A 17,974-nucleotide genomic window follows, 5' to 3' on the forward strand; every position below is an offset into this window, starting at 1 on the left:
TTTTTTCTTCCTAAAATCCATGGAATTAAAATCCTAGGGGGGGCCATGGGATTCTAATTCCATGAAAATGAGGGAATTGCAATTCCTTGGAATTGCAATTCCCTCCAACCAAACGAAGGAATTTAGTTCCCTTCGGAATTAAGTGGGAATTATGTGGGAAAGGAATTGTAATTCCCTCCAACCAAACACCTTGTTAGTGGCACAGCAGACAAAGTCAAATGTCGGTACACACAAAGAATTTGCCCACATTATTACTGGCGAATTTCAAACCTTAGTTATTCTCTCAAATATTGTCGTCTATGTCGGTGCGTACTTTTCATACTCTATTTCCTCTTAAGGAATAGCTTCCGAAATTTATGTTTTCAAGTCATAAATCAATGGCATGGGTTCAAGCCCCAGTGAAAACAGTATTGACTCTACTTTAATATGTTGAAAAAGTAGTTACAAATATATATACTATATTATATCAGAGTCAATAGTACTAAAAAATGAATAGTAAAATTTGTTACCAGAAAAGTAAAAACATGCCTCCATCTTTTATATTAAAATAACAATTAACACTTAGATTTAGTATCACTTTTATGATCTCCCCCGTTTCTTAATCATGTTATGTTGCCAATAAGATTAAAAAGTCAACCTTTCTGGGAGCAAAAGATTAAAAAGTCAACATAAAGTTTGCTAATTGGGGACTAAAAAATCAGCATCAAGCCATAACCATAAAGTCGGCAAGTTCCAATTTGGTGACATTATTATGTGATTTTAAAAAATCAGGAAACTAGGTGGGAACTGGGAAGCACGCTACTACTCTACTAGTAGTGGGCCACAATTCCACGCGGCTCCCAGTATTCCCCATCCCAATGTAATGTGCATAATATAACGAGATAATATTAAGGACGTGTTTGGTTAGAGACTTTATATTTTATTGTATTAGTTTTGATAGTTCATACTTGTTATAATGTTTATTTGTTTATTTTTTGTGATTTAACTATTATAGATTCAAATCCTTATATATGTAAAGATTATTTATATCTTATAATACTTATTTATTTTTTTAGAGTGAATTTTATTCTTATAACATCACATTCACAATTTATCACTATTTTTTCTATATCTTTTGTATAATTTCAGCTCATTTTTAAAAATATACTAATAATAATATTTCAATTTATTGTTATTAAAAAATAAAAAGGAAAAAAACAGCAAAAATAAAATAAAACTACTAAAAAGCTGTCAAACTAGTGTTTGTGAGGAAAACACTGTTTTAATAATAATTTTAAAAAAAATCTTATAATATGATGTAGCAATGTCACGCAATATTGTCATCCACACCTGTGAAAAGGATAGATATGGTCTATAAAGTTATTGGATCAGCAAAATGGTTGATTATAATGTTGCACGGCTCGCATGAGCAGCTCAATTGATCACAATGATAAAATTTGTGAATAGTGACTCGATATCGAGTCTTACCAGTGATAGTGGGGTCTCTTTGTGCGCAATAAGCAAAAGTATAGCCTCTGTATTCATCTGAGTTACCATGATTTACATTCTCCTAAATATTTTGTCGAGCCAGGGCGTGGGGGCCTTTAGAGTTGGATGGGGATTTAACTTTTTTGGGAATAATAAAGTTGCACTTTGATCATTAATATAGTTTTGAATGCAAAAATAAATATGTTGTGACTAATTATGCATTAAATTTGTAACGCATTATAATTAGAGTATAAATTAACCCATTCTTGCATTATAATTTAAGGATAAAGAAATTTAATAATAATTTCAGATTTATAAATAGTAAATACTACTACCAGTCTACCACTATCCTCCTTTCTTCTTCAACGTTGATTATAAAATTCTCCATCGGCCATTCTCTCTTCTCTCCGATCAGTCTCACCATGGTTTTGTCGAAGACGGCTTCCGAGTCTGATGTCTCAATCCACTCAACCTTCGCTTCCAGATACGTTCGAGCTTCCCTTCCTCGGTAAATATATACTCCGATCTGTACTCAATTTATTCCGTTCCCTTTTATGTTCTCCGATTAGGTTAATTACTTAAAAATGAACGCCGGCGGCGAATGATCGATCGCAGGTTTAAAATGCCGGAGAACTCGATCCCGAAGGAAGCCGCGTTCCAGATCATAAACGATGAGCTGATGCTGGACGGGAATCCGAGGTTGAACTTGGCGTCGTTTGTGACCACTTGGATGGAGCCCGAGTGCGATAAGCTTATCATGGCCTCCATTAACAAGAACTACGTTGACATGGATGAGTATCCTGTCACCACTGAGCTTCAGGCAAGTCATCATATCGTCCTCCTCTTCCATTGATTTCAGATTCATTTCACTTTTGTGTCTCTGTTGCTCTGATGTGACGCCGTTTTGGCTTTCCAAGAAAAAATCGGCTATGGGCTAACAAGTACAACAAAAATTACTCTAAATTATACAACTCCAATCGGTATAAATCAAGATCAGATTTCATCATATTTTTAAGAAAAAACAAATCACATTTGGTTATAGGATAGCACAGTTACTACTTTTAATTCCTGAGTCGGCGACTCGGCTTACTTTTAATCGGTCAAAATTTTTTATTATTCTTTCCAAATCATACTTTATCATGTTGAAACTTCACCACTGATTTTTCCCTATATATATATATATATATATATATATATATATATATATATATATATATATATATATATATATATATTCTAAATAGTTCTCCATTTTCAAACTTTGATTAAAAAAAAAAAAGAGTAGCTGATTATAAAATTAAAAATATTCTCACCCCTACCATTATTGTTGAGCATATAATATATAAATATAAATGTACAATTCAATTATCATATCAGACTTTTAGTTGAGATGAAACACAGGCTTCAACCAACAACTAGGTTAGGCTTTTAATTGTGATTGAGCAAATGCTTTAATTTTTATAGTTCACTATTTTATTTTTTTGAGTACTACTGATTCTCTATTATCACCCACTGTTAGCTACTCTTGAATTTTAAAAAAATACTTATTTTCATGATTGGCTAATTGACTAACTTCACAACAAGTTAATATAGAGCCTCAGGGAGTGGTTAATAAGAAGGGGCTATTGTAGGGTCTACCAGTCTATGACACAGTCCTTATTAGTTTTATTACATTTGTTTTTTTATTAATATAATAGAGGTTAATGATCTTTTTTTTTTTTTTTTGAGTTAAGAATTTTACTCTAGATTTGAACTTTTGATCACCTAAAATTTTTAAGTGATAATAAAATTTGACGAACTGTTAATAAAATGATCAGAGCACCACTTTATTAATAATTTAGTGATTAAAAATTATATGGAATAACATTTATAATATATAAAATAAATTCATAAGTGCAATTCTCAATTTTCAATTAAATTATTTATCGTGATGAGTGATATTTAAAATGGTAATAAATTTCAGTTAAATGAATTCATTTACGCCGTCCTAGATTTAATGAATTCATATACGCCATCGCTGACATCTAGACTGCACTCCTGGAATCTGGCCGGATTGCATATCTCCCATATTTAGTGAGTAAATATGAGGACAACTTTTTAAGAATAGAAATTCTGCCCAATTGTTTTTTTTTTATTTGGAAAATAAATTTCGCACTAAATTGGGCCTACAAGTCCCCATCAATAGGCGTCTAATTGGAGTAATTGCGCAGCGTGTGGTCCTGATTGCACAAAACTTCAAACACGGTAAGGTATTACGTGGACCTGGGTCCGCTTTGCAATGTGAATTGAAGTTTAAAATATATTATTTACATATTTAATGTTTAAAATTTATATAATAAATGCTCGCAATTTATATAAATTGTGACGATGTGGATCCGGATCCATGATATAACTATTGCCCAAGCATCCAATTTGGTTGAATGTCAAAGGATGTCACTGGCATATTAATAATTTTATTAATATCAAGACATTGATATAAATAAGTAAACAATAGGTTTACTCATTTATTTGAAGAGCATCTCCAATGGAAAATTTTAGTGAGTTTTTTAAGAATTTTTATTTTAGGTGGAGAAGAGAGAATGAAACACTATTCATGCAAAATTTAGTATTTTTAGACCCCACTTGACATAAATAAAACAAAGCTCTTGCCCATGACAGGTACGCATTGGACACGTTAGAATCTCTCCTTCTTTTCTTTTCTTTTCTTTTCTTTTTTTTTTAATCGTTCTTTTCTTCTCCTTTTTACCTGTTCTTTATTCTCTATTTTCCTTCCTATCCGGCATGACAAAAACCTTCAGACAACTAGAATTGATGAGGATGCTTAAGTCAAAAAAATAGCAACGGAGCCCAACTTTCTCTATTTAGCAGTTAGCACTGTGTTTTTAACATGCACTTTTTTATATTAAAGAAATAATTGACTAAAAAATAGTGTGTGGTAAAAGTAAATTTGCTAGGTCAAAGTACCTATGAAGTTCTTGACTCCTTGTACTATAGTGTTTTATTCAGTTTACTTTATTTTGTTTAAATCCTTGTATTTAAAAAGTGATGCAATTAAGGACAATAGTTAACGATGTTAATATTATTGTTGACTTAACTTATGTAGCGCTGAGATCATTACTACCACATCATGATATTTATATTCCAACTCATGTATTGTTTTATAAATATTTAAAATTAATAATTTTTATCACCAATATATTACATTAATATGTCTAAAATAAATAATTACAAACATGATGATATCAAGTGTTCAAATCTCATTGGGAGCTTGGTTGTAATTATATATTTTGGACATATTAATATAATATATTGGTGGTAAAAATAATTAATTTTAAATATTTATAAAGTAATATATGAGTTGGAATATAAATATAATGATGCGACAGTGATGATGTCAGCACCATGTAAGTTAAATGTAATATTAACACCGTTAACTATTATCCTTAATTGCACCACTTTATAAAATACAGGGACTAAATTGAACAAAATAAAAGTACAATGACTAAATTGAACAAAATACTATAGTACAAAGATCTCATAGGTACTTTGACCCCATGGATAAGAGTAACATGCCCCGCTTTATTTTACTTATAATTCATTGTAAAAATCATATCCGGATGAGTAAACGTTGCTTAGAACAACCTCATTAGTGAAGTTTTTTCTATCCGTTTTTTGTGGGCCCTAACATCCATCTTATCATCTACTATCCCGCTCAATCTCAAAACTCTTCTTCACTATATTCTTTTTAAGTACTAGTGACTCTATTATAATGTCATGTGACTTCCCGTTTGGAAGAGTCACATAGGTACAAGCTATTTGACACTCTACTATATTTTAATTCTTTTTAAATAAACATTCCTATATTTAATTGAAATTATAGTTGTAAAATTAAAATTAAACTACTAATTGCTTAAAAATTAAAATCAATTGCATAAAAATTAAACTACAATCTTCTTTTTTAAAAATAAAAATAAAAATTAAAGAACAATGCATATGTGACCCCGTGTCTGTGTGTCTATATATATATATATATATATATATATATATATATATATATATATATATATATTAGGCTAAATTTATTAAAAAAAAAAAAAAACAATGAGTTGGCAGCAACAGGAAAAATGGTCGTTGCTTGCAGCGGCTGGGTCAAGTTAATTCAAAGTGGCCGGTAATTGGCATTGGGTGGTCCATGTCCTAAAAATGATGGCTGGTCTTTCTTTCTTTTCTTTTATCCTGCTGGAGAAAAAACACTTAAAATACCCATTATTCTATTTCTTCAAAATCCATGTACAAGTTTTTTAAACTTTTAAAAACTCATGAAAAACCACTAATGGAGTGGCTGTTAAATACGTTGTAGGTGACCAATCCATTTTTAACAATTTTTTTTTTTTGAATTTATATGTTGTGCCGACAGACGACACAGCCTTTGGAAAGCATTCTTGATTGCTATTATTAGCACATGGGAATAATAGAGGCATGTGCGATGGGGGCCTAGGCCCCTAGTACTTGAAATATCAAATATGATAGCCCGTGAATTGTGAATTTGCTTTTGGATAGGCTCATTTTGGAAAGTGTCCGTCCATCATTTAATTTGCCTCCATACGTTTCATTTTAAAGTGTTTGCTCCTTCAACACTCCATTTATTTTATTTTTTTAAAGAAGCTAGGCAACAAGGGAAGGTGGGCCAATGTCTTATAGTGATGTACTGATGTGACAACATTATTTGATTTGTGAGACATTAGGATAAAATGAATATAATTGACATGATTGCTCAAATGAATATTATATTGACAAGATAGCTCATACGATGTTAAGACAATAGCATATTCAAGAATGAGTTTTAGTACATGAAATCTCAAGCTTTGCTCCTTCATTTTTAGTTAGTGGCAACTATTAATTATTTTTATTTTGTGGATCCCAAGAAAAATGTTTACATCAAAAGTTTAAGTGATGGGGTAAAAGTTAGGAGAGGAATTAGAAAGTCCAAGTAATATTTTTCTTAAAGAATTTATCAATATTGGATGGTCTAGGACTTCCGGAGATTATAATCCAATATCTACCTGGGTGGGTTGGGGCAAGGAGTCCTAGACTCCTAGTCATCCTTGATTGAGTGATTAGTGTTGACGAATCAACCTGAGTTTTTAGGAGGCAATTTTTATTTATGGGAATAGCAATTTGAAAAATTGTCAATCATATATTACAAAAATTTCTATTATCTTTAGAACCTAATCGAATAGTACTCTATTAGTAAATTTTTAAGAATTTAGTTTCCTTATATGGCCAAGAGCATTTTGTTTTTTTTTTTTTTTATTTTATGCAAAGGAAGGGACTCCAGAATGGGGCTAGTGTCCAGTTCTCACAACAAAAGCATTTTTTATTTTTTGAGTACTATTGACTCTGTTACAATGTAGTATCTGTTCATAGCTACTTTCTCAACCTATTGAAGCACAAAGAGTCAACAGTTGTGTAAACTGGAACACCGGGTGCCACTAGACCACAAGGTCTTTGGCATAACAAAAGCATTTAATAATACTCCAACTTGTATATAGGGCTTACAAAGGATTCAAATTTTATGGCAACCTAAGGCACGCAATATATTGTTTCTCCATTGTTCTTAATAATATCCTGCTTGTTCTGAATGGTTATTTTGGACGTTCATTGACGGGCAATTTATAACAAGCCAAACTTTAATCTTTGAGTATTTGGGTTGGATAGAAAATATTATTGTGTAATTAGAGAGTATCAAACTCATTCAATTAGATTTAAAGATTGTTGACTATAAATGATTCTCTTTTTTTTCTTTTTCTTTTTTTTTTTAATAAAACCATTGTAATTGTATTTTTGCAGAATCGATGTGTGAACATGATTGCCCATCTTTTCAATGCGCCGCTGGGAGACGGCGAGGCGGCAGTCGGCGTCGGGACGGTTGGGTCGTCGGAAGCCATTATGCTGGCCGGATTAGCGTTCAAGAGAAAATGGCAAAACAAGATGAAAGCACAGGGCAAACCATATGACAAGCCCAACATTGTTACTGGTGCCAATGTCCAGGTACATATATATGCTTTAATTCCTAGTTCAATCACCTCCAACATTAATCGATGGCCATGTGTACTATAGTCTCTTTTTATCTGTCTTAATTAATATGGTTTAGCATGAGAAGATAGAGTTGTGAAACCAAGTTATACTTACTGCTTACAGGTATGTTGGGAGAAATTTGCGAGATACTTCGAAGTTGAACTGAAAGAGGTGAAGTTGAGGGATGGGTACTATGTGATGGACCCTGAGAAAGCCGTGGAAATGGTGGACGAGAACACAATTTGTGTTGCCGCCATCTTGGGCTCAACACTCAATGGCGAATTCGAAGATGTAAAGCTCTTGAACGATCTATTAACAAAGAAGAACAAAGAAACTGGGTATATTATTAATTTCTTCATTAAATATTGTAGTATTGTAATTCAGGACGTACATTCTTTAATTTAGTGTTTGATAATTGGGTAGGTGGGATACTCCGATCCACGTGGATGCGGCGAGTGGTGGGTTCATTGCCCCATTTCTTTACCCAGACCTGGAATGGGACTTCAGGTTGCCATTGGTGAAGAGCATTAATGTTAGTGGTCACAAGTATGGGCTTGTGTATGCTGGTATTGGATGGGTTATCTGGAGGAGCAAGGTAGACTTGCCTGAGGAACTTATCTTCCACATTAACTACCTTGGAGCTGATCAACCTACTTTCACCCTCAACTTTTCCAAAGGTATATTTTCTCGATCAGAGTTTATAATGTTCATTATAAATTAAACTAATTAATTGATTGAATGGTTCTACACTTCTACCTACCTATATGTATTATATTGTAGTCAAGTGGATTTGTCATTCCTTCATACATTTTAATTTGTTCGTTGCTGTTAATTTCCAGGTTCTAGTCAAGTAATTGCTCAGTACTACCAATTGATTCGCTTAGGTCATGAGGTGAGTTTCGGTCGAGTAAATAAGTATGGTTATTATGGGTGATAGTAATATTCTGTATCTACAATCAAGTATATTTAAGAGGCAATTCTAACCAAGTTAATCAGGTTGTTATTTAGTAACCATAAGGTTACAAGTTCAACTTTCAGCTGCAACCACTTATTGACCTTTTTATTAGTTTGAGTTGGTCAATTATGGACAATCTAAACAGTTTTGTCTCCTTGTGAACGGCTAAGACTGTTTACCTTACGTTCTGCATGCATTTATTGATATATTCTATATTAAAAATTAACATCACATTATCAATGATAGGGGTACAAGAATATTATGGAGAATTGCCAGGAAAACGCAGGAGTGCTAAGAGAAGGATTGGAGAAGACAGGGAAGTTCAACATCGTATCCAAGGAGATTGGAGTGCCACTGGTGGCGTTTTCTCTCAAGGACCACAGCCGCCACGACGAGTTCGAGATCTCGGAGATGCTCCGGCGCTTCGGGTGGATCGTGCCGGCGTACACCATGCCCCCAGACGCGCAGCACGTGACGGTGCTCCGGGTGGTGATCAGGGAAGACTTCTCGAGGACGTTGGCGGAGCGGCTTGTCATAGACATCGAGAGGGTTGTCCACGAACTCGACAACCTTCCGGCCAGAGTGGGTTCCAAGTATGCCACGGAAACGGAGCTCTCGGTGGGCAATGGCGTGGTGGTCCGCAAGAAGAGTGAACGGGAAGTCACGCTGGAGGTGACCACGGCGTGGAAGAAGTTCGTCGCCGATAAGAAAAAGATAAATGGGGTGTGCTAATTAACTGCTAAGACTTGAGACGACTAGAGGCAGATCGAATGACCAATATGGCTGTTTTTTTGTTTTTACATGAAGATTGATATTTTATGTGTGCACTGAGGTATTATATTGCTATGTCTTGCACTCTTGCTCGTGTGTTACTGAGGCTCTACTTATGTATGCTAAGCCTTTAATAATATACTCCGTAATATGCTTATCATCAAGAGTGCAATTTATTAAGTACATTTGAGGTTTTTGATTACGAATATTTCTTGTTTCTTAAAATCGAGTGTAATATTTTGGTCATATGTGTGACTCACTGATTGAGAGATGTTATGTAAAAATAAGAAGTTAAAATATGTAAATTAAAATAACTGGGCTAAATATATGCATTTTATTTTGTCCTAATATATCTAAATACATACACAATGGTCAAGCACATTGTGCTCAGATGTAGGGGTGTTAGCGAACAGAGCTTTCGACAAACTACTCGTGTTCGAGCTCGGTAAGCGTTCGTTTATGTTCGTTTGTTAAGGTAAACGAACATTAACAAACAAAATTTAGAGCTCGGTTAATAAACGAACAGAGTCTGGACAATGGTAAGCTCGTTTGCTAAGTGTTCGCGAACAAGCTCGTTTGTGTTCGTTTAGTAGTGTTCGTGAACAAGCTCGTTTGTGTTCGTTTAGTAATGTTCGCGAACAAGATCGTTTAATGTTCGTTTAATAATGTTTACAAACATATAATTTGTTCATGAAAGTAGATTATTTATTGTTCACGAACAAATTGTGTTCACGAACATGTGCAGCTGTTTGGTTATTAAATGTTCATGAACGTGTTCATGAACGTAAATGAACATGTTTGTGAACATGTTTGTTAACGTTTGCGAACACGTTCGTGAACGTGTTCGCGAACGTTAACGAACGCTTAACAAACGAACACGAACAAGATTTTCAAAAACCTTAACAAACGAACACGAACACCCCAAAATCCTTAACAAACGAACACGAACAACCTCCGTTCATTTATGTTCGGTTCGTTAACAGCCCTACTCAGATGGCATGTAATGATTCTCAGGTCATGAGATCGAGCCTCCGTGGAGGAACAGATACTACAATGTAATATGGTCAGTTGTATTGGGCTACTAGGCCGGCCTTACAATGACTCCACATAACATTATGGACGTCGACCCTAGATCGAAACGACGAGGTACAGAATTCATACTCATAAGGTACATAATTTCATAACACATACACATGTTATATATTTATTTATTTTTCAAATATGATTTAAGTACATAATTTGTGTTCATAGGTACAGAATTTCACAATACAAGACATAGAAGTTCATTACATAAGACACAATTACTAATTTGTTTCAAATACAAAATTCATGCTCTTAAGATACATAATTTTATAACACAAGACACATACGCATGCATAATGATGTCTACAATCCATTGTGAATCCTTGTCCATGTTATAACGCTCGGTGATTATGTGGACATGAAGTTGACCGTGTGGAAGGAGCTGAGACACTAAACAAAAGAGAAGAAATTGGGTATCTACTAATAATCTAATTAATATGAATGCGAAATGAATTGTACTAGATGGATTGATCACTCAATATGAATTATACTTTATCGTATTTAAATTAGTTTAGAAAAATTTAAAGTTGATTTAAATAAAAGAAAAAAGTATTTATGAAATAATATTATTATATCAATAGAGATGATATGTGATTTATAGTTTTTCTTTTTGGTAAATTCACCGAGTCTTTTTCCGTTCTTCTAACGGTTCGGGTTCACCCGCATTCGTTCCGGGAGGCACGAGATCTGACCCAGGGGGAATCGTCACTTGCTAGAATCGAAATATGTGGTTTATAGTGTTTTTTCTATTGAAATTATTTTATCTAATTTGCTTATATTTCATATATGTCATAAATATTTTTATAGTATTTCATAGTGCTTTAAAATTTTACCCCTCTCATATATATTTCTAGCTCCACCCTTGACTATCGTATAGTTCATCATACATATTGTATTGTAATTTATAATGTATTTTGTATTCGAACCAAAATAATAATATTGGTGTTTGATATTTTGTCATGAACATTTTTTTTAATTTACTTGAACTTTCCCCTCGCTTATAAAAATTTATGGATCCACTCATGTTATTACCCATTAAAATGATATTAAACTTGTGACAATATTAATTTTGAGTTAAGAATTTAAAACTTTTCAACTAGTGATTTCTTTCATTTACTCTACATGACATAACATTTATGAAACATTTTCATTTTAACATGTATTTTTGTGTTTTGGGTAGCAACAACGAAAAAGCCATGCAAACCCCTTCATCATGTGTTGTCTCCATCATCTTCCATGCATTAGGCGTATGTCTTACCAAAACATTAGTACAATAATCAAAGATTATTGATGTCGCATTTAAGTACCTTTTAAGCAATCTAGAATTCCCGATCCGATGCATCTTTGATTAAATTACTATTTCATCCACCAATACCTCTAACACGTAACTACCAACATGGCTGGCACACGCTTAGTTCATTGGTTTAGTAGACAATATTTAGGAGAAGAGACTAATGTTCAAAACTTGAGAACGTCAATGTGAGAATTATGTCCAAAGTGGACAGATCCCTTATGGGCACCGACATTGACCCTAACTGTACTATTGAGCTACTAAGTTATTGTGATTTACCTCCTCTCACATGATTTGTAGGGCCGAAGCATGGAAGACCCTTAGGAGAAGAAGTAACTACCAACACTTTTTATATTTGCTACCAAGTCCTCCATTTTGCCCCAAATTTGTAATCTACCATATACGTTTGATTAAAAAAGGTTTAGATTAACAAATCTTTGTACTACTAATATAATGGACATAGAAATATAACGTTGAGTATTATTACAGACGGACAATATTTATTTTAAAATTCTAAAAAGAAAATATTATTGACCAATGAAAATTTGACATATAAACATTAATTTTAATTTTAAAAAACTTGAAATTTTAATCTATAAGTTATATATATATATGTAATTTTTATTTATAATTAACATAAAGTTGTAATAGCACCTAATTAGTCATCAAGACATATATAGATCTGATTTTGATGAATGCGATTATTTTGAACAAAATCATAAAGAATACTAATATAAAAGTCATAGAATTGTATTTTTAAAATGATTTTCTTGAACATAAACCTAAATTACATCTAACAAGTTCATACGATTTTAATGTTTAAATCAAATATATTATTTAATTTAGTGTTAGTGCTAAACGCATACAAAATGTAATGAGTTTGAGAATTATAAAATTTTCTTAATTTTTATTGTATAAAATAGAAGTCTATAGATTTAGGCATTTAGCTGTGGTTGTTTCCAAGGTGCGAAGTCGTATTCCACTCCATGCGAGTCCGTTCCCACGTCCCGGTCCGTGTCGAAAGTGTCTCACTCGCAAAACATAGCGCGTGAGGAAGAACCCACAAAACTCCAATAGTGAAATCTTCGTCGGTCCTACGTCTACAAAGTCTGATATTTGCATTTGAGGCTCTCGAAGTTTGCTCCCCTCCCCGCCTTCACCATTGCTGAGGGAGATCGAGATCTGCTCTCTCTCTCTAAAAAAAAAAACACAATTGAAAGAAAGAGGTAATGGCAAAAATGGAGGAGAAGAGGACGGCGGCGTGGTGCGTCGTCGTCTTTGTACTCGTAGCGTGCTGTGCGACGCCGGCGAGATCGGATGCATCGGATCACAAGTACAAGGCCGGAGATGCTGTCCCTCTCTACGCCAACAAGGTCGGGCCATTTCACAACCCTAGGTAATCAAATCTTCGTCCTTAGATCTTTTTTGTGGTTAAGACTGGTATTCATGCTGTTCGGTTGAATTGAATTTGCAAGTTCGGTTCATAATTAGCCTAATCATGCTCCTGTGGTTGTCGAAATGAGCGAGGAGTTTTGTGCTGTTGAGGTTGTCGGTCAATGTCACACTTATGATTTCATGCAATTTCTTAGCTCTCAGTAGAGGTGAGGTGTTTAGATTAATTTAGGACTAATCTGCTTTGCTGGGACAATTAGAAAGCAAAATCGTTAGCATTCTGCTGGGATCTGAATATGCGAGTGGTCTACTTTGTTTGTCATCCAGATGAGTGAAATTGTGTCCTCCCCCTTGCTGCCACCGACAAGGATAAGCCACATTTAGGTGTTTGGAAGTGGTCCACTTTTTGTCTTTATAACACCCTCAAAGCCTATTCATACTGTTCAGCTGAATTATATTTGAAAATCTTCGTAATTAGGTAATCATATTTGCTGTGATTGTAGGTAGATGTAAATTGAAAATGAATGAGATATGTTGTGCTTTTGAGTTTTCAGTTAAATTTCAGTGTTGTGATTTGTGAAATTCCTTAGCTTTCAGTTGAGGTATCTATATTAAAATTTGGGACCAATATACTTGTCTGGGACAACTAAAAGGACAAATTGTTAGCTTCAGTTGGAATGTGAATTTGTGATGGTCCACTTTGTTTGGCATCTGGTTGAGTCAATTTGTCTCATGCCACGCATAAGGATAAGCTGCGGTTAGATGTTTGGAGGGTTTAGGATATAGTGCCAAAGATAGAGGTGTGGCTTAAAAAAAATGCAATGAATATTTGAGATAACAAGAAGGGAAGGTATTGACTGGACTCCAAACCATGGTGTCTACTTCTTAAAGTTCAGGTGCTTCTAGTTGGCTTGGAAGTTACAGAATAAGTTCTCTGAATGTAATGAATACTGTATTCTAAACCTAGGTGCACAGCACAATAATATTCGTCTTGTTCATTATCCATGCGCCAGGGGTTGAGCTTTGTGACAGACATAGTTGGTCACACTGAATTTGTCTTTCAAAACCTTGGAAGTTTTCTTCTTTTCCATGTTAGATAAATTGCCCAATTTGATTCAACTTTGGCTTATATTCTACCTTTTGTAAAAGAACTATAGGTGATGGAATTAGCACCACAATTCATGTGTAATGGAAGTGCTGTTTAAAAGAATGATGAATACACTGATGGATAAGTGGATAACATACTAAGTATTGATTTTGTGGCTCCTCAATAATATTTGAGTTTATGGACTATATTATTTGACTATTATGGCTGTCATATCAAATCAAGAATGTTTATTCTTTTTTTCACAATAAAATTCCTCACTAAATTAAAATAAAAAGATTCTGCTTTTGGAGAAACAAAGAGTTCTATTCGGATATTATTTCCAAATAATTAATAATCAATTATTGAAGTCAAATGGTCAACTAAAATTTTAGTGAAGAGCATGTTAGTTTTCTTTTAGGAATCAAAGACTGATGTGAGTGAGCTTTATTGAATGAATAATTAATAAAATCAATAGGGAAAACAAAGGGTGTTAAAAAAGGTATATCAGTCTTCACAAAGACAACAACCATAAGGCACTTTTACATAGAGCACAGGTTACTTGCAAGCATGGAACTCAAAACATATAGAAATTGTGTTGTTAAAACTAGAACTTAGTGTTCACTGGATTGAAGTGTGCACTTCAGTCTTTCTGCATGCACTTATCTAGTTGTGAGTCAGGCCAGAACTAGTGTTCAATGGATTGATGTGTGCACTTTAGTGTCTGTTCATGCACTTAAGTAGTTGTGAATTGTGATGTATGACTAACTGCATGAGTTTTTCTTTTTCGATATGCAGTGAAACATACCGCTATTTTGATCTCCCCTTCTGTCTTCCAGGTTAGGAATCATGATGACGTTATCTTCTCCAAAGTTGCTGTTTTGTTAAAATTCAGAATTTATTAATTTGTTATATTATTATAGATCTGAATTCATTAATTTGGTATATTGTTCTAATTCTGAATTTATTTTCTTGACAGAGCATGTGAAAGAGAAAAAGGAAGCCCTTGGTGAAGTCTTGAATGGCGATCGTTTGGTCAGTGCCCCTTACAAGCTTGACTTTATGTATGACAAGGACTCGGAAATAGTTTGCAAGAGGACACTGTCACAGAAAGAAGTTGCACAATTCCGTGATGCTGTTGCCAAGGATTACTACTTCCAAATGTACTATGATGACCTTCCCATTTGGGGTTTTCTTGGAAAGGTTGAAAAGGATGGAAAATCTGACCCCAGCGAATTCAAATATTATCTATTCAAACATCTTCATTTTGAGATCTTTTACAACAATGATCGTGTGGTTGAGATCAATGCACGGACTGATCCTAATGCCCTTGTTGACATTACTGAGGACAAAGAAGTTGACGTAGACTTCATGTATTCTGTGAAATGGAAGGAAACAAATACTCCTTTTGAGAAGAGAATGGAGAAGTACTCCCAGTCTTCATCATTGCCACACCACTTGGAAATTCATTGGTTTTCAATAATCAATTCCTGTGTGACGGTTCTCCTCCTGACTGGTTTTCTGGCTACTATTCTTATGCGGGTCCTTAAGAATGATTTTGTGAAGTAGGCATCATTTATTGATTTATTATTTGCCAACTTATTCTCACCCTTTACTGATGATGAACTTGTTACTTATATTGTAAAGGTATGCTCATGATGAGGAAGCTGCTGATGACCAAGAAGAAACAGGGTGGAAATACATCCATGGTGATGTTTTCAGGTATCCGAAGTACAAATCTTTGCTGGCTGCAGCCCTGGGTTCTGGTACTCAGTTATTTACCCTGTAAGTATACCTTGGACCTCTCCTCATAAATTGGATTAATCCAATAGCTTCTCCCTTTAAAATTGTCAAATGAACTTTTAGTCATATTCATGTTATTTTTGGCCCCCCACCCTTCCAATTCACAGGGCAATCTTTATTTTCATTCTGGCACTGGTTGGTGTATTCTATCCTTATAATCGGGGAGCGTTGTTCACTGCCTTGGTCGTCATATATGCTCTCACATCAGGGATTGCTGGTTACACTGCTTCCTCTTTTTATTGCCAACTAGAAGGATCAAACTGGGTCTGTTTTCAATGGCTTTAGTTTTTTACCTTATATTTTTTTAACGGAAAAAAAAAACAAAAAAAAAAACAGAATTTGTTTAATACATGAACTCTATGCTTTTTATTCATTTGGTTGCTCATTGAGTGATATTCTAAATTTTTAGCTTACCAGGTTATAGTATGTGCATCTCCATGTACAACAATAGTGACTAAATAGTGTTCTGTAATTCTTTTTTTTTTCTGTGGCCGTAACTGACATCTCCACGTAAGATAATAGGACAATCTTGTTCAATCACTAATATGATTATCTCATATAAATAATGATGTGGATATCTGTTCCTTGAATTGCTGCTTTTGTGCAAACAGTTAATTTGGAGTAAATGCAATATACTAATGAAAATCTTTTATTTATCTTACAGGTGAGGAACTTGTTATTAACTGGAGCATTGTTTTGTGGACCACTGTTTCTCACGTTCTGTTTCCTGAACACTGTAGCCATTGCTTACAGTGCCACAGCAGCGCTGCCCTTTGGTACCATTGTGGTTATCTTTTTAATATGGGCTCTTGTTACATCACCATTGCTGGTCTTGGGAGGGATTGCTGGAAAGAATAGCAAGGCAGAGTTTCAAGCTCCTTGCCGAACTACTAAATACCCAAGAGAAATCCCACCATTACCTTGGTACCGTGGAGCCCTTCCTCAGATGGCAATGGCTGGATTTTTGCCTTTCAGTGCCATATATATTGAGCTATACTATATATTTGCAAGTGTTTGGGGTCACAGGATATACACAATCTACAGCATCTTATTTATAGTCTTCATTATTTTGCTGATTGTTACTGCTTTTATTACTGTGGCATTGACATACTTTCAACTTGCTGCTGAAGACCATGAATGGTGGTGGAGGTAAGTTGTACTTTTATTTGTAATTATCATCTCCTAAGAATTCTTATTAATTCTCATTGCATGTGACAACTTTTTACTCTTCGTATATAATGTTTAAACTAATGATATTCAGTAGTAACTACTACCCTGGAATGATGATTATTTTTCAGTATTTCTGGTCCCGTCATTAGTTTTAAATTTCTAGTTTCACTTTTTGATTGAAGTACTAATACGTATGTTTGTTTTTCTTCTTCTTCTGCTGCTGCTGATTAGATCTTTCCTTTGTGGTGGATCAACTGGGCTATTCATATATGGGTACTGCTTGTACTACTACTATGCACGTTCAGATATGTCAGGCTTCATGCAAACCTCGTTCTTCTTTGGGTACATGGCCTGCATCTGCTATGGTTTCTTCCTAATGCTTGGGACTGTTGGTTTCCGAGCAGCCCTGTTTTTCGTCCGTCATATTTACCACTCAATCAAATGTGAGTAATAAGTTGATTGGGTGATGTTCTACTCCTTATGCGGCCATGCTTTGTTAGGGCAATTGGGTATCTAGGAGACCATTTTAGAATGTAGGATTTTTTGAGAGGAAGTTTGTATTATTTTGATATATGGCACTCTAAAGAACCTATTTTCTCATTTTGCAATTACAGCACATCACAGCTTAATAGTGTTCAACTTGTAGTGTTAGTTTTTGCTAATATCCAAAATGGAGACAACATTCAAATATATAGGAAAACGTGGATGTTTGCTTACTATAGCCACTTTCTTGTTCGTTATAATATTCTTTCTATTGCTTTGCTTTTCCAAAGCCACTGTGGTTCTTTGCCTGGCCATCTCAGTTTTCTCCAATTCTCCCGGCCGGCCGACTATTATGTATTATTTATTGTATGAAGATAAATCGATTTTTACATTTTTC

The 17,974-nt window shown here is 34.3% G+C and overlaps 2 protein-coding genes across 2 annotated transcripts; both read left to right on the forward strand.

The window, feature by feature from the left end:
- The first annotated feature begins 1,811 nt into the window (after nucleotides 1-1,811).
- On the forward strand, nucleotides 1,812-9,477 carry LOC116013301 (glutamate decarboxylase). The gene is made up of 7 exons (XM_031252978.1): nucleotides 1,812-1,975; nucleotides 2,083-2,287; nucleotides 7,318-7,518; nucleotides 7,669-7,883; nucleotides 7,969-8,222; nucleotides 8,385-8,437; nucleotides 8,747-9,477. Exons 1-7 carry the CDS (start codon nucleotides 1,890-1,892, stop codon nucleotides 9,230-9,232), a joined length of 1,500 nt encoding a protein of 499 aa, XP_031108838.1. The 5' UTR covers nucleotides 1,812-1,889; the 3' UTR covers nucleotides 9,233-9,477.
- A 3,281-nt stretch (nucleotides 9,478-12,758) lies between these two features.
- On the forward strand, nucleotides 12,759-17,815 carry LOC116013297 (transmembrane 9 superfamily member 3). The gene is made up of 7 exons (XM_031252975.1): nucleotides 12,759-13,041; nucleotides 14,920-14,960; nucleotides 15,101-15,686; nucleotides 15,769-15,906; nucleotides 16,032-16,188; nucleotides 16,589-17,073; nucleotides 17,326-17,815. The coding sequence occupies exons 1-7, from the start codon at nucleotides 12,875-12,877 to the stop codon at nucleotides 17,543-17,545; spliced, it is 1,794 nt and encodes a 597-aa protein (XP_031108835.1). The 5' UTR covers nucleotides 12,759-12,874; the 3' UTR covers nucleotides 17,546-17,815.
- The last annotated feature ends 159 nt before the right edge of the window (nucleotides 17,816-17,974 follow it).

The sequence above is a fragment of the Ipomoea triloba genome, chromosome 3, assembly GCF_003576645.1.
Source record: "Ipomoea triloba cultivar NCNSP0323 chromosome 3, ASM357664v1".
NCBI classification, from domain to species: Eukaryota; Viridiplantae; Streptophyta; class Magnoliopsida; order Solanales; family Convolvulaceae; genus Ipomoea; species Ipomoea triloba.

What these genes read in the sequence shown, in the direction of transcription:
- LOC116013301 (XM_031252978.1), top strand. Translation starts at nt 1,890, where the DNA reads ATGGTTTTGTCGAAGACGGCTTCCGAGTCTGATGTCTCAATCCACTCA. An exon ending in GTTCGAGCTTCCCTTCCTCG is followed by an intron (nt 1,976 to 2,082) that starts GTAAATATATAC and finishes GATCGATCGCAG; the next exon opens with GTTTAAAATGCCGGAGAACT. An exon ending in TTACTGGTGCCAATGTCCAG is followed by an intron (nt 7,519 to 7,668) that starts GTACATATATAT and finishes TACTGCTTACAG; the next exon opens with GTATGTTGGGAGAAATTTGC.
- LOC116013297 (XM_031252975.1), top strand. Translation starts at nt 12,875, where the DNA reads ATGGCAAAAATGGAGGAGAAGAGGACGGCGGCGTGGTGCGTCGTCGTC. An exon ending in GGGCCATTTCACAACCCTAG is followed by an intron (nt 13,042 to 14,919) that starts GTAATCAAATCT and finishes TTCGATATGCAG; the next exon opens with TGAAACATACCGCTATTTTG. An exon ending in AACTAGAAGGATCAAACTGG is followed by an intron (nt 16,189 to 16,588) that starts GTCTGTTTTCAA and finishes TTTATCTTACAG; the next exon opens with GTGAGGAACTTGTTATTAAC.